The sequence below is a fragment of the Anopheles maculipalpis genome, chromosome 3RL (assembly GCF_943734695.1).
Source record: "Anopheles maculipalpis chromosome 3RL, idAnoMacuDA_375_x, whole genome shotgun sequence".
In the NCBI taxonomy this organism is placed as follows: Eukaryota; Metazoa; Arthropoda; class Insecta; order Diptera; family Culicidae; genus Anopheles; species Anopheles maculipalpis.
Genome location: NC_064872.1, coordinates 46434251 through 46456475, shown reverse-complemented (window position 1 = coordinate 46456475; position 22225 = coordinate 46434251). Strand labels below are relative to the sequence as shown.

General features: G+C 38.4%; 4 protein-coding genes across 4 annotated transcripts; 1 reads left to right on the top strand and 3 right to left on the bottom strand.

Annotated features, from left to right (window-relative positions):
* Positions 1–1490: 1490 nt before the first annotated feature.
* LOC126564425 (protein Malvolio) lies at positions 1491–4916 on the bottom strand. Its single transcript, XM_050221468.1, has 12 exons — positions 4650–4916; positions 3642–3826; positions 3383–3547; positions 3175–3313; positions 2951–3106; positions 2721–2879; positions 2393–2605; positions 2113–2308; positions 2003–2033; positions 1818–1933; positions 1651–1742; positions 1491–1578 (listed from the first exon to the last, which is right to left on the bottom strand). Exons 1-12 carry the CDS (start codon positions 4836–4838, stop codon positions 1507–1509), a joined length of 1713 nt encoding a protein of 570 aa, XP_050077425.1. The 5' UTR covers positions 4839–4916; the 3' UTR covers positions 1491–1506.
* Positions 4917–6138: 1222 nt separating this feature from the next.
* LOC126565240 (pleckstrin homology domain-containing family F member 2) lies at positions 6139–10155 on the top strand. The gene is made up of 7 exons (XM_050222398.1): positions 6139–6232; positions 6650–6916; positions 7016–7141; positions 7210–7316; positions 7466–7603; positions 7684–7797; positions 9905–10155. The coding sequence occupies exons 1-7, from the start codon at positions 6217–6219 to the stop codon at positions 9938–9940; spliced, it is 804 nt and encodes a 267-aa protein (XP_050078355.1). The 5' UTR covers positions 6139–6216; the 3' UTR covers positions 9941–10155.
* Positions 10156–10721: 566 nt separating this feature from the next.
* LOC126560681 (ER degradation-enhancing alpha-mannosidase-like protein 2) lies at positions 10722–13263 on the bottom strand. The gene is made up of 2 exons (XM_050216637.1): positions 13076–13263; positions 10722–13005 (listed from the first exon to the last, which is right to left on the bottom strand). Exons 1-2 carry the CDS (start codon positions 13261–13263, stop codon positions 10722–10724), a joined length of 2472 nt encoding a protein of 823 aa, XP_050072594.1.
* A 2176-nt stretch (positions 13264–15439) lies between these two features.
* LOC126564188 (dentin sialophosphoprotein) lies at positions 15440–21536 on the bottom strand. Its single transcript, XM_050221153.1, has 9 exons — positions 21342–21536; positions 20768–21268; positions 19333–20222; positions 19188–19273; positions 19050–19115; positions 18458–18562; positions 18234–18395; positions 18002–18151; positions 15440–15627 (listed from the first exon to the last, which is right to left on the bottom strand). Exons 1-9 carry the CDS (start codon positions 21451–21453, stop codon positions 15447–15449), a joined length of 2253 nt encoding a protein of 750 aa, XP_050077110.1. The 5' UTR covers positions 21454–21536; the 3' UTR covers positions 15440–15446.
* Positions 21537–22225: the final 689 nt, after the last annotated feature.

Below are 22225 nucleotides of genomic sequence, written 5' to 3'. Positions count from 1 at the left end.
ACCCGGTCGTCTGCCACTATGCTCGACTTCGAGCATATTGGCAGACCCTTAACAAGGAGGGTCTTGCGGTTTCAAATTCCACGCAGGACCACAGCAGGTGATCCACATTGTGGAATCCGTCACCGCAGCCACACACTTTTGTCTGAGCATTCCGCACATCTAGTTGAGTTAAAAAATGTTACAAACATAAATCAGGTAAGTTTACCCCCTTCAGAAAAGCAAAGTAAGTGAGAAATCGGAAAAGTAAAGTAATTGAGAAATTTACTTTTCGATCGGCACGGTGGTGTAGGCGTCAGCGGCGCCGGTCTTTACACGACAGGAACGGAGTTCAAATCCCATTCGGACCGAATCCCGGAGTGAGGACTAACTATCCTCACTACGTGGTATTAATAAGTCAAAAACAATACGACCAGTCCGTTCCTATAAAAAAAGATAAATTTACTTTTCCACATTTTCTTTTTGCCAATGCTTCTTATTTTCATTCGTACCGGAGTACAATTGTGCTACACTATTACATATAATTCCCTCTTGGCGAGTAGATTTGATAAGGGTAATACAAACTCTAGCAGCTTGTAAAGGTTTGTTTCGGCATGGTTAGATGTTGTTTTAAAGTTATGAAGGTTACAATTTACTCCTGTGTCGTGACGAATCCGGAATCGAACCGAAGAACTCGACCCGGAATAGAACACAACTTTCAAGGAAACCAGTTCAAATAGTTGATGTTTGAATTTATGTATTTCGTTAGTGCGTAACAGCATGTATGAGTTCGACCAACCACCAGTTCGAAAACAAAACTATACTAAGCCATGGTCCGTGTCCGGTCCATGAATGCGCCATAGCATATGATTGTGGTTCGTCCAACGGGTGGCTCTGACCCCGACTAATGTCTTTTGAGTTTCAGTAATAACTTACTTCAATTTTGTTTAATCAATATTACCGAGATTTTTAATACTGACGATGGTTTAGAAAAGTTCAAAACAAAAGTAGTAGTAGTAATTCCAATTTTCCACGATAGTTTTATTACCATGTGACGCTTTATATGTGATTATTAGTTACATCTTCTTGGCCATTAGGCCGCTAAGGTCACGCCGGCCATCAAATGGCTTACTGGACTTGCCGATACCACGTAGTTGGAAAGTCAGTCCTCACTACGGGGTGAAGGTCCAGATGGGATTTGAACCTCGGTCATGCCGTTCGAAGATCGGCGCCACCCTATTATTGGTTACTGATTTGTTTATTGCACAGCCCTAATTATATATATAGGTGCGTTTTATAATTTGTTTCCTTTTATATGAAACAAATTCAATAAAATAACACAAAACGTACGGAAAGTGTAAGAAGTTTCAAAATTCACTTCTCCTCTAAGGCACTTCACGCATAATCATACTTCAGCATACGCGTTGCTATACAAATTCTCCATTAATATTTGCTATTCACAAAGATTACATTCACGGCATTTACTCTAATTACATAACACAAGTAGCTGGTGTTGATACCCCCCTAAGATCATAAGCCATTATCCAACGTTGCCATATTTGAAAACAAATTAACATCATCAAAGATATAACGTTTTACGAGCTATAAGAAAAAAAAAGAATGCATTAATATTACCGTTTTTACTTTTGAATTTAAACATTTTATTTCACTTACCGAATTCGTTGCTATTGTCTTGTTTCCTAAATTTACCATCATGTGTAAAATAAGGTAAATATTAAAAGCGATATAGAATGTACCGAAGATGGCTGCAAAAAAAAAGGCAAATAAAAACCGTCAACTTGGTGTAACTTGCACTTTATGCAAGATTTAGTCAAACTTACCAACACCAAAAATCATAAAAGCGGTCAACGTTACTTGCTGTAAGTTTGCAATAATGAAATACAGATTGATACCAATGACAGTGAAACTGAGAGTGATGGAGATTGCTTTCTCTATCCTGTAAATGTAAAATGAATCAGAAATGGTATGTGTTCTACGCGCAAAATTTAATACCACAAATCCTTACGGGCCGTTCACGAACTCTTTCTTCATTAGCGCTATGTTTAAAAAAAAAAAGAAATATATGCATGTGTAAGAAATTTTATTCAATAAAACGGCAATTTCGCGGAAACATACCCACGCTTGAAGAAAATGCCACGGTGGGTATTGCTGCGAACGGAAGCTGCAAGGCCATAACGGCATTCAAAATGTCGTTCATCTTGGTAAGATCCTCTAGCCTGCTGAAAAATGCCACGTAGAACGCTGGCATGATTGCTACGGTTCTGGTGAACAGTACCCGTTTCCATCGCGCCCATTGTAAATTAAGGAATCCCTGAAAAAAGAAAATAATCGGAAATAAAAAAAAATTAGAAAAAAATGTCCACAAGAATTATTAATCAGAACAACGATACTTTACTTCCATAGCAAACTGTCCTGCATAAGTGCCAGTCATCGTGGAACTTTGACCGGCCGCCAATATACCGATCGCCCACACGTACATTGACACACCACCGTAAAAGCATCCCAGCACCAGACCAGCTTTGTAGATATTAATATCTGCTGTAGCATTATTCGCATCAAATGCATGGAGAATGTCATCCGAAAAAGATGAATTGCTGCATCTGTCAATCTTTAATGATTATTGATTTTTTGCATATCGAGTTAAATTAGCCTTTACATTCTTTACATCGAAGCAGAGTTATTAGAATTTTGAACCAGCTGTTTAGCTTTTTTATTTCACTTACCACATCCTGATTTGATTTTCCATACAAATCGTGAGCAAATACAGAAACTACAAACACGTTGATGATAAAAGATACGGCGAGCGCTACCGTTGCCTCGATAAAGTAATAACGGTTGGCTTTTTTCACCTCTCGCACTTCATTTCGGTTGATTTCTCGAGACTTAAAATAAATTAATGCAATAGTTAGTTAACATAGCGAACAAAAGAAAGGTTTAAAGCTGCTCCCCGTACCTTCACAAGCGCTGAATGCAAGTACAAATTGTGTGGCATGATGACGGCACCAATAATCCCAACAGCTTGCAAAAGTGTACCGGGCCGATAGTCGGATGACCAGGGAATGAACATACCCTTAATTACTTCCATTTGTGGCGTATCGCTAATAACGTACTGAATAGAGAACGAACCAACTGTGAAAAGCCAAACTTTTTTGCACATGCAAATGCGAATAATAATACCTGATAACCGAACGATACAGCCATCGTGGTTATGAGAAAGCCGAAAAATAGTTCCAGCCGCCTCAGCTTATACTTGTCCAAAAATAGAAAGGACATTGTATCTAACACAGTTATCAACACACCGATGTACAAAGGTATTCTGGCAACAGAGAAACAGTGATTTGGGTTAGCGAAAAGTGAGCAATGCGCAAAACTACGAAACACTCACCGTTTGTACGACAGAAGATAGATAGCAATGGCTGTTCCAATTACTTCCTGCATGTCGGATCCAATAATGGCGACTTCCACCATAAGCCAAAGTATCACTCGGGGCACAGTTTTGTACTGTTTATGGCACATCTCCGCAAGATCCAATCCTGTAACGACTCCAATTCTTTGTTTGCCACAATCGAGAAAATGTTCACACAGGTTAGAACAGCGTTTGCCAATCCTTGTATCGAAATATGCATTGAAAATATGTTACCCACTTCACAGCCAAACGTTGCATTGCTAGTCCTAGCAGTGTAGCTCCTAGTAGCACCCATAGCAAGCTGTATTTCGCTACAATTCCGCTCTGCAAATCAGATTCAATGTTCCCGGGGTCTAGATAAGCAATAGACATCAAAAACCCGGGTCCAGTAAACGCCCATAATTCTCGAAAGCTGAAATCTCGCTGTTGTATGAAAGAAAAGACAATACAAGACAAGAATACTATTAATATGTGTCAGTCATTTTCTGTTTTCCACTCTAAAGAATTATTTCATTTATAACTTGCAGTAGCAGAATTTGTGTAGATCTTTTTGTTCTGTCGTAAATCGCTCAAAAACTGTCTATTTTTCGTTGGCTCTTTTACTGTCTCTAACTTTTCATTGATTTTTTACGCAAATTCAGACTTTTACTGTAACTTTAACCTTCTTCAACAAAATCATACAACCAAATATCAGTAAATATCGCACATGGAAAATGGACAAATGCAACAGTTGATATTCCGAGGACAAGCATTAAACCATTGACAAGTACAAACCGGAGGCCACAACCAACAGATACAAACGAGACTCAAAGGATAGATTTGAAATAACAGCTTATGTACACGCCTTACCTAGGCATCTCTTGTCCAGGGTCTTTTCTATAATATAATTTTGTTAAAATATTTGAACTCTAAACGTTAAAATATTTTAAAATGCCCCAAACAGCCACTGCAGTGTATAAACTGTAAGTGGTGGTTCATTGGCTTATTACACATGATCCGTTTACGGTAAGATAAAGCCGAGCGATATGAATGGTAAACAAAAAGGATAAACAATCTTGTGTGTCAGCAGTATTTGCGCTTAAATTGTGTTTTTTTTTTATATTTCCCACCTCAATTCATAGCTAAAACCTCCAGCCGTTTGTTATAAGCAGTACAAATGTCAATACATATGCAACACTATGTGAAGAATAATTTAGCAGGACTATTATTTAAGTATAGTGTGTTAATAAACAACCAAATAGCTTACCGTTTCCGTGTCAGGTGTAACACGCTCTCCTCCGTAGAATAGGTTTGAGGCATTGTTTAGGGTAGAATCTTCCGATGGTTCTATTAAACTATTACTAGAACTAGGAGTTGTAGCTGCAGAAGAGGTTTGGCTTACTGACTTATTGCCAACATTGCTGTTATGGCGTGAAACGGATTGGTTGGAATTCATTGCGTTGCTTAAAGGCCACCGACCAAAAACATGTAATTCTGTTTGTTATCTATGTCGGTGAGTAATTGGCCACGCAACAACCACATAAAAATTTTACTATTATCAGAGGATTGGTGCGAAACATCTATATTTCACCAGGCGGTGTTCGCATCGATGCATCGATCGATGGTAGTATTGTAGGAGTGGATTGCTTTATGTTCACTAAACTTTTAAACTATACAATTTTTATTGAATACTTCACAGATTCTTTGGAAACGATTACCACACGATTAGCCCAATAATAAATACAAATTCAATGACAGATGGTGGTTGGTACCGTGATAACATCGCGATGAGTTCAATGTTTCGAATCGGATTGAAATGTTCTTCTTCTTTTGGCGTCAGGCTAGCTTGGGGTCTTCGGTTTTAAATAGGTTAATACATTGGTTCTGTGAACACTCTATTTCATTGAAAATTTGAGCATAAAATTATCCTACATTGGGCTCTTAAAAAGGACGAAAATCAACTCGTTTTTTAACAAAGGAAACTGTAACCTTAAGCAGTGTGCACACGTTGATAATCCGATGATTGATGGTGTCCGAGTAGACGATCGTAATTCGGGATCGGGACCACACACAACCAAAACAGACCTAAACGAAACATCAAATTTGACAGTAAATAACGCATTTATCAAATTGTGGTGCAAATAATAAAATAACAAATAAATAAAATAATTACAATTGTTTTTGGATGTCATTACCCAAATGACTTAATGTACTTATTGGTTTAAGTGATACTTTGGAAAATATGATTGTTTCGCTCAAACCCGCAAGAACAACGAAACAATCAAAGAAGCGTTACGAAGCGTTATATTTTGATGTTTCGTTACGGACTGTTTCGGTTGTGTGTGGCTCCGGCCTGAGAAGTCCCTGTTGGGTGATCCATCATCGCCTGTTATTAGTTGGGTGCAACGTGTAGCCGCGGCTAAAGTTTTCATCATTGCTGAATTTTCTGTTGTTTTATTTATTTAACCTTACAATAGTGTCCTAATGCCACTGTTTCATAAAACTTATAACAAGTGAAAATCGAATAAAAATTGTTAAAGATTTGTTTCGCGAATTACCACTCATGCATTTGTAACGTTATTGGTCAGACCCATTGTTACGAATCGCTGCGCTCGTCGCTGTCAGCAGAACAGCACCGACAGAGGAATTTACCAAACACTGGAATAGCACGAATATTTTATTTATCTTCGCAGTTTCAGCAAAGATTTTCCATACCTAGCCCAGCTAGTTGGTTGTTGTTTTGTTTTGAGTTTGTTTAGTTTAGCAAATACAGTTGCTTTTTTCGTACGAAGTTGTGATAATTATAAATATATCTACACCAGTGCTGTTCAAATATGGTGGACAAGTTAGGTGAGTTATTTTGCTGGATTCAACATCGTCATGATTGTTCTTTGTGTGTGCTACGGGAATGCAATATATTACTTGTTTAATCTAGTTCAACAAACGAATGTTCAAAGAAACTGTGCAACAGATTTTAATGTACAATGCTTAATTGAGCAACTATGTAGTACGACAATGACGACGATGGTGTTAATATGATTCATACCCATTTTGCTGTAACCTCCTCCTTGTCTGCCCTATATCGCTTCGTCTAATAACACGAATTTGACAACAAAATTGCGGAGCAGAAATAGAAAGTTTTTTTTACAGGAAATAGGATTTTGGCTTAGTTTGCAGCTCTTTAAATTAGTCAAAATAATGATAAGCTCTGTCAATCAACTAATATTGTGTTCTGCTATACTTTCTTCCCTTTTTTTATATATAAAGTTAACAGCGAAGCCAATGCGCGGCGGATACAGATGGTGGAAAACTGTTTCGGAACATCCGGACAGCCGTTGTTTCTTCCTGGACGTGTGCTAGTAGGCGAAGGTGTGCTTACAAAAATGTGTCGCAAACGCCCTAAAGCACGGCAATTTTTCTTGTTTAACGATATTTTGGTTTATGGTAATATTGTTATTGGCAAGAAAAAGTACAACAAACAACACTTAATCCCGCTCGAGGAAGTTCAATTACAGGCGTTAGAAGATAACGGGCGTAAGTAGCTATTGTGAAGGATTTGTAATTTGGAGAAAGCTTGTTAGCAATTTCAATTACTTACGCATCATTGCGCTTCGCATTCTCTTTCCGGTGCAGAATATAGAAATGGATGGCTGATACGTACAGCAACCAAGTCGTTCGCAGTATATGCTGCGACACAAACAGAAAAGCAAGAATGGATGGCACACATCAACAAGTGTATCGAAGATTTGTTGCGCAAAAGTATGCTTGCAGCTATGGTAAAGCAGCCGAAGCATGTTCTTATCATGATAATTTCTTATTCATAACAGGCGGGAAAAAACCAGTTGAAACGCATGCTGCTGTATGGGTGCCCGACAGCGAAGCAACCATCTGTATGCACTGTAAAAAGACTCAGTTTACTATGATCAACAGAAGGGTACGTAGAAAAAGCACAAAGATGTATGCATGTTTATTATGAATCATTTTAAAGCTACAGCGGCAGTTTGTCGGAAAACGACTTCTACCGCACTGTAGAAAGCACGGGTGATATTGTTCATAATTATGTGTCACTGTCTGGTCCCATAGCATCACTGCCGAAATTGCGGAGCGGTTGTATGCGGTCCATGTTCATCGAAAAAGTTTATTCTTCCGGGCCAAAGTAATAAGCCTCTGCGCGTATGTCTTGATTGCTACGACAACCTGACCTCGATGAAGCGTGATGGAGTAAGTAACGACTATAATTTTGTACGGTTTTGTATATTCTATATGATGTGTTTTTTCTACAATGAAAACCAATATTGCAGAACAAAGCTCATGCCGGTAACAACAACAAACCAGCAAACTCTACTGAAAGTTCCGGCGAGGATGATTCGGGAGACGATGAGGAAACGCTTAAGGATAACGTTACCCACGACGAAGTAAGTGGATGATATTTATTGTATGTTTTCATTAAACTAAAAAACCAGTTTCCATTAAACTGGAATCCATAATTTATATACATTACATAGAGAACTGTTACCTGTTTTGTAGTACGAAGTATTTCAAATTGTTAATAATGCGTATCTGTTCTAATCATTCTTTATTCTCTTCTTTCTATCTTTTACTAATGTTTATGAATTCGTTGACATCACGGATTGCTCTACAAATCAGAATTTTAAAATGCATTACGCACATGCAACGTTATGCGTGTAATAAACAATAATAAAAAAGAGACCAATCAGAAACATCTTGTTGAGATATTCGAAAACGTTAAGAAAAGTTTGTAAATTATTATTTATTTTTTCTGCTGTAATTCTGCTGAAAGTTCATAGGTTAGATATTGCACGATGAAAGACAATGTACGATAACCATAAGACATACTTATGTTTTATCATACAAATGCTTGGTTTTTTTGTGCTATGATGCGTGATGTGAATGTTTGTGTGCTGTTGTAAGAAATTAGAATTTTGTAGCTTAAAGCTTGATTTGACCGGTTCGGGCCCGGTTGTATGGGCATCAGACAGTTCCCCCGTAGTGATCCAACTACGTGCTTTCTGTGCAAGTCTAGTAATCCATTCGATGGCCGGCGTGACCTTACGGTCGTTAAGGCAAGAAGAAGAAGAAGACAATTGATTCGATTGATAATTTCGTTTGATTGTTTTATATAAATTTGCCAGCATTAGCCTAACAACTAAACAGTTTCATGTATACGTACATACATATAGTGAAAAGGATGATTTGAATTTTGCAACTTGAGTTAAACTTCGGTTAGTTCAGTTAAGCATGTCTATGTGGTGGAGTTTTTTTTTTATTCAGTAACCATCTCGCATCCCACCCATACCGCTCACCAGTAGCAAGGACTGACTGACTACCCCGCACTGCATGTTTAATCAACTTAAAAAGCCATTATACAACCGATATGGTCAAATACGCCTTTTAACCAAAACCAAAAGCTAGCTAACTATAATTAATCGTCAATTACAGTTCCTTAAAGGTAAGAAAGGGCACCTGTAAAGCAATTTAGAACTAAAACATTTAAAACATCCTGGATCAATATGTCAGAAGAACAATACATTCACACTCATCGTTCTAGAACTCCTTGAATATGTTTGGTTTTAAGGAATCTTCTTTTCTTCCGTGACAATACAACCTCGGGAGATCTTGGCCTACCATTTCCGACATACATGGTTCAAGTCCGTATGCATAATCCGTATTACTCGGGTGCGATTTTCCTTTTGATATAACTATAAATAACACAATCTGAGATGCAATTCTTTTTATTCTTTAGCACTTTAGCGTATTTCTTGCTGTACGTTTTAGAAAATGCCATTTCTTTCCTCTGTTAGATCATTTTTCTTATTTGTCTCACCCCGCCCTTTCCCTTGCATGTATCTAACCAGTTCTGTTTTCAGCGCTCGTGTATTAAATGTGGTAGAACAGCTTCATAAACAATGAATGGTTCGCTCAGATGTGACGTAATTTATTTATTTTCTGATTTATTTAATGCAGATTATTATTTAAAATAAAACTCATAACGAACGTCTAACAGCATCTGGGTGAATATTACTTTTATCTTTAGAGCTTCATATTACTATCTTTGTCGCAGCATTCATCATTATATCTTCAATTGCATTATCTATACTGTGACGTGCATTTTAAATTGTCTTTTGCGGTACAACCAATACAATCACCCAGAATGTGTAACGTTTGCGTTATAAGAAACTTAGTTAACTATTTTCGAATTATTCAAAGCCATAACGAGGTTGACACAAACGTATTTAGCATGCCAAATCTTGAACGAAATAAAGATAGTAATAAATTTGTCTGGCCTCGCTTGTGTATGTGTTTAAATACAACAATCTTATCGTTTATGCATTTTTTTTCTATTAATTTATAATAAATACCGAAATAATTTTCCACCCAACTAAGAAATGAAGAAAATGTCACATTTGGGATTTCCATAATGTTTTTTGCGAATAGCATGTGTTTTATTTGTTTCTTTAAAAAGTAATACAAGTTTTTTTTGTTTGTTTGTTTGATTTTCAGCCCAAGTTTTACGCCGATGGTAAACTTGAAAAATAATACTGTAAGTGCTTTAATGAATCCTTCATAGCGTAATGCCTGCGCACTCGTGCTAGTAAGTACATTTGCGGGAGAACATCCTGTACTGCATCTAATAATCTTATATGCAGCAAAACTGAAACTGATACCATTTTCATTTTGTTGTGCACTCTTATATTCATTTTAATAATGGTTAAATTAATTGGGTATCTTTATCATACATGTTATACTTTTAATTGCAATGAAAGATTAACTTCAAACATAACAGCAGAAAAAAAGTTGATGCTTTTGATTTATTTAAAGTCATACAAGAGAGAGAGAGAGAGAGAGAGTTTCGGTAACTTGTATGCTGTTTCTTAAATATGAAATATATTATTTTACTTTTGTCCGATTATGTATTGTAAATTGTGTGTATGGTGTTTATATGAGTAATGTAAGATTCAACTTCCGAAAAATCAATCCAAACTTCGAATATACTTTCTAGTCGTTTCATCCCAACAAAGATAAAATCAAACGCTATCCTAAACGCCAGGCTACAGTCGGAAAAAGGAAAAATATACATATATAGTGGACTGACCAGACTCATTTGGTTGCGAGATAGAAAGTCAGAAAAGTGATACTATTTCCGAAACAACCGTGGACTATTTGCAAAAATTCAACTGAACTGAAGCCAAACCATAAACGAAAAAAAAAAACATATTATAGTAATTCTGTAGTAAAAGAAGCTGAGTACACAAGGCGTTTGAAAATTTAATGATTCCTAACAATTTTATTGCAAACCCAGTGTTGTCTTCGTAGCAGGCTAATAGAATTCACCTAGGAGAGTAAGACGATTAAGGTACGGCTGTGCATGACACAATAGTAATTCGTGAAGCTTTTCTTCTTTGGTCGAAGACGATGTCGATGCGTTGTATCTGTTGCTGCTGCTGCTGCTGCTACTATTCTCTTCATCCAGCAAACGTTTCCTAGCCAAATGTTGGTAAAATTTTTCACGATCAAATTTAGTTTTTTTCTGTTCATGTTGACCCGCTGTTGTATGAAACATGCTCTGCACCAGTTTCATTAATGTTCCCATTGTTTTATCTTCATCATATTTACTATTTTCAATACTTGGTATGGTTTTTAGATTTACCATAGCATCACATGATTGTTCGTTTGACGAAGAGAATTCTTCCATACGCTCTGTTCCAAATAGGACATATTTGATTGTTTCCGTGCTACTGCATTTGTCTTTCGGTGGACAGCCTGTGGTTGATAATGTTTCTGTCTCGGCAGATTCCAATGATGAGTAGGTGCTGGCTTGGCTGACATCATCGAACTTTTGCGAATATTCCTTACCGTTCAGAATTGAATCAGATTTCAGTGCTTTTGTAAAAACTGGCACGGTTGATGAAACCGTTTTTATATCACTGGTCATGCTATCTACTTTCTCCACATCTCGCTCCATAGTGCCGGTAGGCAGGCTTATGGTTTTCATGCTTTCTCCGCCTCTTGTTACCACCTCGGCGTTGGTAGCTAGTGTTGGTTCTTTACCGATGGGACGATCCCACAACTGTTGACTACCTTTTTTATCTGTTTGATGGAGGTTTTTTCTTTGCTCCTTTGAAAGAAATAGATCACCGCGATGGTAGTTGTCTTTGTTGCGATCTCCGAACGCTCTGTCAGCAAAAATGTTACCATGAATTGCTTCACAACACCGCAGAGCTGTTGGATCGATTGGATGGGCTTCCGTGTTGAAAATGTAACCTCCAGCACCTACCACACATTCATGCCGTTCGGCTATGGTGGCATCATCGTCATTCTTCCTTACGTTGACAACATGACCGATGCTCCCATCGTTGTGTAAAACATTATTCGGATCGAACAGAAGGTACAGATATTTGGTAGTTTCTGCCAAAAAAAACGATTCCATACGGTCCTCTTGTTGATGTGTTAGGACATTCCGTATCGTAGCATAACCACAAGCCGTTTTGGCGCTATGCTCTATACTCTCGAGAATATTTTCGCCTACTTGCAGCAAAAACGGATCACTGGTGGCTCGGTACAGATACATCACCGACTCGATTAGCTCGGGCCGCAACGGATAGTTTTCTCGATTTGCGCCAGCTTCTCCGGTAGGAATATTGTAAAACTCCGGCAGAAATCCGTACTGACGCCACACAGACTGGTAGTTGTGTAGTATTCGCAACGCTTCCTTAGTATTACCATACAAACTCAATAAACCGGGCCAGTACGCCTCGAGCGATTGGAATACGGGCAGTGTGATCTGTCCCTTGCTCATGCTCACCCAAACATACCAATCCTCACGTTTCAGGTAGCGATCAATCGATGACTTACTTTCCAGGAAAGTGGCCATCAGCGCAGGTTGTTCAAGCAAAATTGAGCCCTTTACCAGATATTCGAAATAGGAATCTACTCCAGCTCCGATACCAGCATCCTGAGCTATCCAGCGACCGGTTTGCACATCGATATGATTCCCGTACAATCCTATTGGGGACCGGTGCTTGTACAACGCGGACAATGCATTCATGGCAACGTCCTCGTACACGGGATTGCCCGTTAATCTACTTAGCGTACCAAATTCCAGTATGAACGTTCCGATACCGGCGGTACAGGTTACAGATGTTTCCCCATACGGTACACCGTGGCGCAGGTTTACCGTACCGTAAGGCATACCCGTTGCGGTATCGAATGCAGGCAACAAACGCTGAGCGACATCTTCTGCCATTTCTAACAAAGGACCTTCACAGGGCCAACCTGGCATGACAAGCCCCATGGATTCTAGATCGGCGTGGTGTGATAGAAGGTGCGCCGACAGTAGTCCACCAATTATGCGAATATTCGTCTCAAACACTGACACGTTGATATCTGCATCAAAGGACCTATCACGCAGGAGCTGCACAACGCGCCCAAACTCAGTGTAGTTCCCCATGACTGCTAACGTATCGAGTGCATCGATCAAGGTGAGCGAATAACTACCCCAGGTGTCGATTCCATCGCAAGATAACGGCCGTAATTCGTCGTACGGAGCTCCATACTGTAGATAGCCGTCGTACGCATGGTAAAACATTTGACGCACTCTCTCCCTGAAAAATGAACATAGAAAAACCATCACTACACTTGCCTAATTCATATTACATTGAACAACACTCTTACCGCATACGATGCATATCACTAGAGGCGTATTTTCGCAAACCTTGTACCTCTGAAACCGATCGGAAAATACATCCTCCAATACAGCACCATACTAACACCATGAGTGAGAATTGGGTGGGACGCTTTACATGATTGCTGTGGGCAGGGGCATTTTTTAATCGGTTCCTAGTTACTTTTTTTATCTGCATTTCTCCTACAATTGAGTTTGAATTAGAGCAACCGCTCAAACTAAATGTAAGCAATAATGTTGCCACCGTATCAGTAATGTCTTCTGTTTGTTTACATTAATTTGAAACGACTTTTTTGACAAGTGAATCTGGAAAATACCCGATGCACAAATGTTGACATTATTATCGCTATTATAAAATTCGCGGTTTGGGATTTTTTCGCTTATAACTTTATTTCATTTTGGTTTATTTTGTGAGGCTCTTGATCTCAGCGATTTCAAGATACCTACGCGAGGCATCGATTTCAACAGTATGGAATTTCCCGTAACCCTGTGCCTTTAACGGGCGTTCCACACACAATGCAACTTTGCTTTTCTGTCAAAATGCTGTCGATTTTTGACACATTCCCATACAAAACTCACAGCATTTTTTCGAAAAAATCAGATTTGCGCTTCGAGTTGAGAACGCCTTTTAAAGTCGTTCCCATACGAAGCACAACTCGTATCGTAACTATGATTTTGCGAAAAAAAAATGCCGTAAATTTTGTACAAAGCTAGTATAGAAGACCTGGTAGGCGGATTACAGAGCAATTTGACATAAGTCCTCTGGATAAACCAGAGCTCCACTGGCAAATTTAACCGATGGTCATGGTATTTGTTGGTGAAAAAATAATGTGCGAGGCGGTAAAAATTATTTTTAAGCACTTTTTGTGCAGTTACTGTGTAGCGAAAAGGAAAAGCAGAAATTTTCCGTTTCATTAATAAAAAAAAGCATATTTAAATGTTAGATCTAAGACTAGTTGAAAATGAAATAGTTTCAAAGAAAACAGTGAGGTAACAAATTATTTAATTAAAATCAATTAAAACCAAAAGTAAAGAAGACAAGTTTCACATCGATGCGAAACTGTCCAAAATTCAGATTTCAGCTTTCTTCTCGTTGCCTCGCGTAAGTATCTAGTGTCTGGCAAGGTTTTCCAAAAAAATGGTTTCTAGTCTCAGAGATCCAGAGCCTCTTCGGATGGGATTTTAAACCCCTATAAAGACCGGCGCCGTTGTCGCATACCCCTCCGGGCCACCCCTAGTTTAAGTGTAATGTATTATTTTTTAAGAATCTGAAAAAATAGTAAGTAAATCGTATTGAATTATCCACTCTTCTACGCTTATTCAACTAGGGGTTAAATCAAGTGGATTCATCAAGTACATCAAGTCAATACCGAAAAGCAACAATGACAAAAACTTGAATGTAAAACAACTTTTATTCTGGCTAGTAGCACAGCTTCGTCATATGCATTTTTTTCTTAAAAATGTTATTGTGACACTACATAACCGAAGCAAAGAAAATAATTGTTTGGAAATCTTGAGATGAAATTGCATTCGACGAAGCTTTGCCACCAGCCTTGATTCTTGATTTTTGTTTTATAATTGGAAGATTATATACTTAGTATTTTCTTCACGTTGTTGTTGACATTTGTCACTTAAAATTTAACATCAGCTACCACCGTGTTTAGTGCAGTGTGTACCGTACACACAAAAGGTTTAAGAAAATACATTCATATCTAATATACTTTCAGGATGTCGCTAATGGCAAATAATTGCACGTACAATAATATACGATTATAGCTGCGTAGTTATTTATTAATATATGCGTTTTTCATAATTTACAGTAAGTTTCTAGCAAGTAGCAATGCAAGTTTATTACATTGAATCGAAAACATTATGCGAGAAGCAGTAGATGGAAAGGTCCGTTCCATGTTTTCAGTTGGTTAACGAATACATAAATGTTTAATTATTGGGTTTTGCACAAAAGATGCATAATAGAACGAGAGACCATTTGGTGAGTTAACGTTTCGCTTGTTGTAAAGATTATTGTTAAGAATAAATGGGAATAGAGAGCAACACAGTTCGGGTTTTCTGGTTTTTAATTGAAAAGGAAAATTAAATTAAAGAAAAACGATCAGTAATGTTTGCCATCTCATTGTTCTTGCAACTCAGACATGCTCAAATTTGTTGAAGGAAATGCAGCTACTTGATATTACACCACGAAACTACTACAAGGTGAACAACTCCTTCGCTCTTTCATTTCATTCAATGGCTGATGGAGAAAAGAAACGCTGAATCTTTTTCTCTACTTTTGCTATTCATTTCAAGAAGCGCACTGAAGGATATTTAAAGGAAAACTTGATCCATGTCAATGGTGCGTACCTTTCAATTAGTTTCACTGATTAGCTCGTCGCAAATCTTAACCAATTGTTCATTCTCTTTTGATTTTTGAATCAACTGCTCGTTGATTGAAATTCGGTACACTTCTTCTTTCTTTATCTGAGCCTTTAATTTTGCTACTTCCTGGGAATGGTTGCGGATAGCTTCGTCTATTTTGGTGTTTGCACTGTAATTTCCAAAACAAGAAATACGAAAGAAAAAAGGCATTAGATAAGTAGTTTTACTTGGGTTAAAATACAATTATATAATAATTATTATGAAATACAACACGAGTAGGTAAAACCTACTCTTTTTCTTTAACTGTCAATTATGAATAATGTTTTACGCAGTTTCTACGATGAGCCAAATGTCCTTCGTTGTAGTTGAGCGCTATATCGATATCCCAATATCTCGTTGCACACGTTGCTGAATATAATATAAAATATATTCATATAAAAATATAAAAGCCGATATGAAGGATGACTTCACAAAGTAGACTGACGCAGACGTCATCAGAATGCCGACGGAATACGAAAGGTGTGTAACCTTGGGAGCCAGCACTAAGTCTCCACAGCCAAGCGTTAACCCCAACAACCAGAGAGGAAACTACAACAGGGTCATCCCGGACCCGGGATAAGGTGCACTTCAACAGAGGGAGTGCGTATAGTCATGTGTAGGTAGAATAAGCAATGAATAAGTAAACAATCCCACTTTGCAAGAAAACTAGCTGAGAAATAATCCATTATACAGCGAGATTTTTCCTATTAAAGGTATTAAAGAATTTACTATCAGACACAAGTAGAGACAGCGACATAGACCTAGCAATAGTAGAACTTAGGAAAGCATTTGACCGGACCTGCCGTCATGCTATCGTTGAACAGCTGCCCGCTGAGGATGTCATGGATTTTTTTAACCAAGTTCATTGAAAGTTTCCTCACGGACCGAACATTTCGAGTGTTAATTGGCACCGAACTATCCAACCCCTACACTTTGGAGAATGATGTTCTGTTCCGGGTGCTCGGAGTCTTCCAAGTACGGGCCTCCCGCTTAACTCAGAACCGTATCATCAACGCCTGGCTACTATTCAAACTACTCTACTACATCGAGATTTTTTCACGCAAGCGAGCAACCTTCGAGAAGAGAGAAGAACCCATTTAACACACAGTCCGCTCCGCTAAGCCACTGACGTAATTATCACCAGGCCGATTAACTCCCTCCTTCACGAAAGTGGAATCCTTCCTAGAAACCTTGAGAAAGGAGTCGACACAACCGCACTCATCAACACAACTAACACCGAAGTTGGATAGTCAGTCCTCACAAATGGTTCGAATGGAATTTGAACCCCGGTCCCGCCGTTTGAAGATCGGCACCGCTGTCGACTACACCACCGAGCCGCCCCACCGAACACCGAACTATGACTGGTTGGTGAGGACCAACCACCAACTTCCACCGATAATTTAAAAAACCCCGTCGGGGAATTCATTCTTGGTATCACCGTACACCTGCAATAGACTGGGAACTGAAACGCTCTCCAGGGGAACCTGAAAAAGTAGCCAAATTGCCAATAGTAATCACACTTCCATTTTCTCTGCTGAAAAGGCTACATACTGAACGACCGAACGTCTTTACCGACCGATCTTCACCGACAGTTCCAGTGTTCTGGCCGCCTTGGAACACGGGGCACCTTCAAAGATCCCCACATTCCTTGCTTCCATACTTGCGTTCCCGTCAATCGTTTTCAGCTGGATTCCTGATCAGTCCGAAAACAACGGAAACGAGAAAGCTGACCATCTCTGCAACAGAGGTCGGCTTTGTCCAACACAACCACACAACACCCTCTCCCGCCGAGATGCCATCCGGTTTACCACCAAACATTACCTGGCACAACCTAGCCTTAGCAACAAACTCCACAACAGCAAGCACACACCGCTTCATGAAAAAAAAAACGAATACAGCCACCTTCAACGAATCTTATCCCGCCTTCGAATAGGACATACACGCTTGACCCATTCTCAACAAATCCAGTCTTCCATACTGCAGCTTCTGTGGCGTTGACATCACCATCCACCAAATCCTCACCGTTTGCCATGGATACACGACACACCGAGCCACCTGCCATCTAGACACCGATTATGCGAAAATCGCATAATCATCCTTTCATCCGACAAACTGTATCAGAATTCCCTTATTAGATTTTTACGCATTAGCAACTTAAATAGAGAAATTTAAGCAATAGTTTTATCTTTTCACTAGCCATAAACGCAAAATTTTTAAAAGATAGTTAAGCCACATTTGCAATAGTTTTGTGATAGTATACAGTAGAGAGGCGAATGTAGTTTCAGAGACTCAAAGCCTCTATAAATAAACGAAAAAAATTACCATCAGATTAAAATGGGAAAGACATTCTGAGAGCATTGTGTTAAAAATGAGGAGTTTTAAATGATTTGTTTAACCTCACGTTTGGTTGTTAGCTCATCTTTAAAAAAAAAACAATGAACAAGACAGAAGTAGTAATGAAAGTATTGACATGGATAAAAAAAAAAAGATAAACGTTTACTTACATTTCCAGTTGACTCATAGCGTGACTTTTCATTTTTTCATACCGCTGTTCTTGCGCTCTGAGACATTCTTCAAGCTTCATCACCTTTTCTAATAACTTATCCTCATTTTCTTTGTATTTGATGGCGTTCTTTTTCATGCGCTCATATTTTCTACAACACACAGGAAAAACAATCATTTCATAAATTTACAAAAAAAACTAATATTTTACACTATCATCATACGAATACTTACGTATACAAGTTTGAGAAGGTTTGCTCTAACGATTCCAAATGCTGTGCGTTAATTTCATTGTCTTGCTTTAGATTTTCGCATTCCTCCTCATGGTTACGGATTAAAATTTCCTTCTCCGAGATTAGCTCGGCTATGGTTCGCTCGTACGCTTCAACCACGTTGCTGTAAATTATATTTCGATTATAGAAAATAGAAGTAATATGCGAGCAAATTCGATCATATACCTCATTTTGGAAATTGTTTTATCTTTCTCCGTGATCCGCTTTAACATGTTTTCTTCTCTGAGTTCAATATCAAGCATCTTTTTCTCTATATCGGCGAAATTTACTCTGAAAAGATAAAAATATTACAATGTGTAATAGCGTGTCTAAATATTTTCCTGGAAAACCTATAGGGATTCCACGAGATGGTTTAGTACTAGCAGCACCTGCCCTTATTTATTTATAATTAATTATGAGTGCCTTATTGTCAGCAGCACCTGCCCTTCATAGTAAAAAAAAGGCATCCAATGCCATCCATACCGTTTCAGTGCACATCACACACGCGGTTAAATAAAAGAAAACCTGATTTTGAAGTGTCAAAGCAAACGGAAAATATCCTTAAAAAGATTTAAAACTTATCCACAAAAAACTTGAAATAAATATTTGTGTTTAAATTTAAGCGAATAGGTTTGGTAAATCGTATTGCTTCTTTGCTGTTATTTAAAGTTTTATAGAATATTCTCCTTTGCTTAAAACCTATGGCTACTAGACTTTCCTCAATACGGGGGAACGATCCAGACGGGATTTGAATTTAACTTGGTTAATTGTAACTTACTCTTCAGTTTTACATTTCTTTCCAACCTCAGCATAACCTTCCTCGCCCGATACCGATCGATCGTCACTGTTTAACAGTAATAAACATAAAGTTGTAATTATCGTTTTAGACTAATTTGCGAATAATGTGTATAAATACCTCATATTTTTAACGGCGCTGTTTTGTTTTTCAGTAATCGGTTCAGCAATCATATTTCCCTTGAAAAACGTTAAATCATCATGAGCCTAATGATAAACATAAAAATTATATGCATGGGCTTCTCGAAGTCATACAGCATACTTACATTAGGAGTGCCGGTGTAAATGACAGTGCTGTTTAGTTTTCCTGTCGATTCTGCAATAAGTTCCACTGCTGCTTTCTCTGCTGGTAGTGCACCTTCAATATTCAGTTCCTGAAATTGTACGGCTGATAAACTATCACCTTTTGTATTTGCAGAGTCCGAGAGGTTCAATTCGGATAACTTTTGTGAATCCGTACTGTTGAGTGGGACATGCTCTGCACTCTGAACAGAATCCAAAATTGCCACTAATGGTTCGTTACTTTCCACTCTCTCATACTCTATAACTTGTTGTCCATCAGCACTGGTTGAAAACAATAGGTTTTCCGAGCACTTTGACGAGTCACTGGTTCCGTTATCTTCTGTAGTTATTGTAGTTTTCTCGAGAGAACTATGACTTGTTTCCGGATTTGCTGAACAGTTTGGATCTACAGCAGTATCGTCAAGGCAGCTCGATATCTCTTTCAGATCTTGTTTGTCCTTGGAATCGTTACCAGTCTGATGCTCTAGCAGTGGTATCAACGATGAACCACCGGACGTATTCAGCAGGAGTAGTGCACTGTCTACTTGTTGTCCATCGAAACGGTCAGCGTCGATTTTACGGCACGCTGGTATTTGCTTAGCACTCCTGTTACTTTCTTGCAGCGGTGAAATGTTGTTAACCAAAGCCAGACATGCAGCAGATGGGCCACCTTCGACGTTTTCACTGCCTGATCTGTGTTCTGCCTTAACGATAGTTTGCCGTCGCAAAAGGGGGTCAAAATTGTCCAGCACAGAGTTTCTGGGAAGGTTTGAAGAGGACGATGCAGAACCTAAAGCTGATTTTACCGTACTTGAAGAAGTCTGCGAACACCCTCGAGACAGTAAACAATCGAAATCCGCCGCCGAAAAATTATCTACAGAGAAAAAAAACACAAGAAAACATGAATTAGTTTTTGCCTCATATTTCACCGTTACTCCTATTTCCGTACACGTTCTGGGTGTTCTGAACCAATCGAAGTATCAATTGTTTTTCACAAGGCGAAAAGTTTCTTGTCATACAATTGTATCTCTCTTCCTATCGAATATGTATATATGTAGGACGATACAGCTCCCCTCATGCTCGTGAAGGCCATCCGTGGGAAGCATAAAGAAGGGCGATCGAACAGATGACATTCACCCTCACTGTTCCGTTTGTAGTGCTAGGTTCGGTACTTGATGGACATCAACAAAACATACCTAACCTACACTTTTGGTGTACTTTTCTTTAAATACAAGGTGATGCATTTTCTGCTTTTGTCTGTCTAATTTATTCTAAATGTTATCAAACATTGTCAAATAGGATATTTTGTGTTTAAATGCACTTACTAAGTAGGAGGTTTTGCTATTTGTTTTGTATACTAGTAGTTGATATAATCTACTTTGTCTACGACTATTTTTTCAAACAAAGAAGCATACTTACATTCATTGGCTGGTGTAAAATTTTCTCCATGAATTGAAGAGTTCGAAGTAAACGATTGGATAGCTGCAAAATCCAATGCATCTTCAAGTGGAAAAACACAACCTTCACGTTTTGCATCGATGGGAAATTCATTAAGCCGTGCTTCACATGTGTCCGTAAACATATTTTCCTTATCTGATCCACAGATTTCAAGGCTATCTACGGTGGTCATTAAGTTTTCCTTCATACGTTCAATGGAATTGATATTCCTGGGGATAATCTGGAATTGATTGCAATCTTTAGCGTCTTGGAGCGGAAATCGTACAGATTCCGGAACGCTTTCGCTATGTTCTGTAGGGAAACTGCTATTTAGCAGAGTGTTTACGCTTTGTGCATTAATGTTTCGTGATGATTCATCACATGGAGCGTTATGAGAGTCGAGCTCGATCATCACACCGTTGTGGGTTAATTGTTGCACTACAATGTTTTCATGATCAGAGCATTCATGCTGTTCTTCATCACCTGTCATTCGCCAATAAAGGAATGGAGAAAAGTTAATGGGTTTGTTGGCAATGAATCCGGTATTGCTACTTACAGATCATATCAGTTTCTTCGCCAGTCTTATCATCGCTGTACGAGATATCCATGCTCTCCATGTTTGAGTCTCTGCGATGTTGCAATTGTCTGAAAAACGAAAATACGAACATTTGGGTTGTCCTTGCTGTTACTGAAGTGTCGCCAAGTTGTTAAAAGACGTCAAATTAGTTTATTTTTACACACAAGGCGCTATTCAATATCATTGTCAATGCATAATGCGCAGCGCAGGTGAAAAAGTGTTTACCACCTACTGCGCATCACTTCACCAACTTAAGCCATTCACACAACAGCAGACGCTTCAATGGTCTACGAAGCCGGTCTCAAGGTTTAACGTTAAGCTATAGTCTCACCGGAACTTGCATGGATCGATATGGCTTACTGAAAGGATTCATATGGCGATCTATATCACTTACCCAGGGGATTGTGATGGGGAACTCCTTTATTGTGTACAGAAGCTATCTATCGGATTAAGAAAGATCGTTACCTTCGCGCCCAAGCGGTTTTTTTTTGTAAAGAAATTTTAGAAATTTTCAACACAGGCTGTACCATTCTGGCAGGAATGACACTAGTTGTCAGTATCAAGGTATCTAGATGGAGATCTACATAATGCTGTTCAGTAAGCTCTCGAATTACGTAAAGTTAAAAACTTTATTCTACTTCAAGTTGAAAATGAACATTCAACGTTTAATAAATTGTTTAATTAATTTAATTTTAATTTAACAAATAAATAATAAATTAACAAAATCCATTGAAAACTTCACATCCCTGTTGACAAAATCTTTGTATATCCGCTAACTAAGGCACTACTTAGTGAAATTTGTATAGAAAAAACCCTTACTAGTTTTTTTTTTTGTTTATAATTCGGTCCAATGCCGTATTGTT

Coding starts and splice junctions, on each gene's coding strand:
- LOC126564425 (XM_050221468.1), bottom strand. CDS start 4,838: ATGAATTCCAACCAATCCGTTTCACGCCATAACAGCAATGTTGGCAAT. Junction 2,606..2,720: donor GAAAATCAAATCAGGATGTG/GTAAGTGAAATA, acceptor TAATCATTAAAG/ATTGACAGATGCAGCAATTC. Junction 1,579..1,650: donor AGACAATAGCAACGAATTCG/GTAAGTGAAATA, acceptor TTTTTCTTATAG/CTCGTAAAACGTTATATCTT.
- LOC126565240 (XM_050222398.1), top strand. Junction 7,317..7,465: donor TTACTATGATCAACAGAAGG/GTACGTAGAAAA, acceptor CTGGTCCCATAG/CATCACTGCCGAAATTGCGG. Junction 7,604..7,683: donor CCTCGATGAAGCGTGATGGA/GTAAGTAACGAC, acceptor CCAATATTGCAG/AACAAAGCTCATGCCGGTAA.
- LOC126560681 (XM_050216637.1), bottom strand. CDS start 13,263: ATGCAGATAAAAAAAGTAACTAGGAACCGATTAAAAAATGCCCCTGCC. Junction 13,006..13,075: donor AGTGATATGCATCGTATGCG/GTAAGAGTGTTG, acceptor TTCATTTTTCAG/GGAGAGAGTGCGTCAAATGT.
- LOC126564188 (XM_050221153.1), bottom strand. CDS start 21,453: ATGTTCGTATTTTCGTTTTTCAGACAATTGCAACATCGCAGAGACTCA. Junction 21,269..21,341: donor CGAAGAAACTGATATGATCT/GTAAGTAGCAAT, acceptor GGCGAATGACAG/GTGATGAAGAACAGCATGAA. Junction 20,223..20,767: donor TTTTACACCAGCCAATGAAT/GTAAGTATGCTT, acceptor TTTTCTCTGTAG/ATAATTTTTCGGCGGCGGAT.